The 2032-nt window shown below is 29.1% G+C and overlaps 1 protein-coding gene across 1 annotated transcript; it reads right to left on the reverse strand.

Moving 5' to 3' along the window:
* Positions 1–1058: 1058 nt before the first annotated feature.
* LOC101501965 (RING-H2 finger protein ATL47-like) lies at positions 1059–1484 on the reverse strand. The gene has a single exon (XM_004490314.4). It carries the CDS (start codon positions 1482–1484, stop codon positions 1059–1061), a length of 426 nt encoding a protein of 141 aa, XP_004490371.1.
* Between the last annotated feature and the right edge of the window lie 548 nt (positions 1485–2032).

The following is a 2032-nucleotide window of genomic DNA, read 5'->3' on the forward strand; positions in this document are numbered from 1 at the left end:
TTGTATTGTTTCTTTTTTTGTCACCGTCAAAGTTCTTTCTCGATATTTCAATACTAGCAACATATTTTGGAGCTTCACAATCATCTTCGACTATGTCCCAGAGTTCAGGATCGTGAGATATGTAGAAACTTCTCAAACTGTCTTTCCAGTACTCAAATATCTCTTCATCAAATAAGGGATGCTTGTTAATGTTTTCACATGTAACTTCTTCACCAAATTTAGCCATAAGAAGTCTTTTTGAATAAATCTCTAACAATTTTGAAGTGGATTCAAAATTAAACTTTTTGTTTTCTTTGTTTTTCTATCATTAGGGCATAATTAAATTAATCTAGTCATCATCATATTTGATTGAATCAAGATAATTTTGAAAGATTCAATTGGATCAATTTTCTTATGTTAAATTGCCTCTTCTATTTTGATCAGTTAATAGCAATTCGTTAACATTTTGAAAACCACATTTTTTATACCAACACACATGTGAGTCTATCCCGATCAAATATTTTTTGATGTGTGATCAATTAAACTCTAAAAAATAAGAGTGCTATTCAACCCCCTATCTGAACACAAGTATAAATTTGTTATCTTTGTTATCCAATTATTCATTCTTCGATTCTAAAGTGTAGATGTTCCAGCATATATGAATTGAGATTGATATCGCACATTTTTCCATTTCATCGGGCCACACAATATATTATCTTGCTATGAAGGATAACCTTAGACATACTCTCTCTATATATATATGTATATATATATGAAGGATACACAATTCCTTCTACATTACTAACATTAATTCCTTAACATGTTTTACAATAAATCGAACATCTTCTTTTATGAATATTGTGCAATTCAACATATAGGAAATCCCATCCCAATTAATGATTTCAAGTTTACATTTACTTAACATTAAAGTTCTATTGATAAATGGATGTGAAAAAAATAATTTGATAATTAATAAATATTTACTCGACAAATTCATTTACTCACATAACTTGATATGACAAATATATCATGAGATGTGGTAAAAAGTTACTAGTTGTATACAAAGTCATGCAAATTACTCAACGTAGCCACCAATCATCACAATCTCTATCTGTACGGAAGGTACCAAAATTAAATAATAGAACTTCAGCTCCAAGCTCAGTGGTGTCCCTTCTTGGTCTCAATGATTCTCTGCAGAGAGGACAAGTGTCTTTCTTAAAACTAATCCATTTATCCAAACAGTTTATGTGATACATATGTTCACATCTCAATATTCTAATCTCATCTCCTTCTTTTATTTGGCAGAGACACACTGCACAATCTACATCTTCCTCTGAGCCAGGGGTTCGTTTATAATTCCATATACTGTAATCTTCTTCAAATATTGGAAGATGACAATCATGGAGCTTATAGAAGGGATGGTATACAAGGAAATCTAATATCCATTTAAGATGAGTGTAAACTAGAGTTAAGGTCTGCATGATCGCAAAGGTCTTCATGATCATGCGTATGTTTTGGGGTAGAGAAATAGGATTCTTTGCATATACACTCTCGTTTTGCACTTGGAAGAAGTGGAAACATTTGCTCATATTTATATATGCCAAATGGTGGCTCGAATTATTTGCAAAGAATTATTAAATTATGAATACTCGCAATAATTGACAATGAGGAATCCATTTTCAACTTTAAAATATTTAAAATTTATCAATCCTTTTAATTTTTAATATAGTATTTAATTTTATTTTCAATCGATCATTTAATGAATATTGCATGCATTATTTTTAATTTATTATCTTTTACTCTATAATAGTAAATGCATCCGTTGTTTACAGTATGATAATTTATTATATATTGTTCGATCTCTATCTTTTGTGCACTTTTTTAATTTATATAAAATGATCAAATAAATCGTAAAATTGAGAAAATATTTAAAAAGGGAAAGGCTAATAAAAACATATAAGTGTGGTCTAACTTGTGACAACTTATTTTAAAAATGAAAGCACTCAATTTTATATTTCTTGTGTCCATTTCTTAACATGCTTTTGACATTTTA

Source organism: Cicer arietinum, chromosome 2 (genome assembly GCF_000331145.2).
Source record: "Cicer arietinum cultivar CDC Frontier isolate Library 1 chromosome 2, Cicar.CDCFrontier_v2.0, whole genome shotgun sequence".
NCBI classification, from domain to species: domain Eukaryota; kingdom Viridiplantae; phylum Streptophyta; class Magnoliopsida; order Fabales; family Fabaceae; genus Cicer; species Cicer arietinum.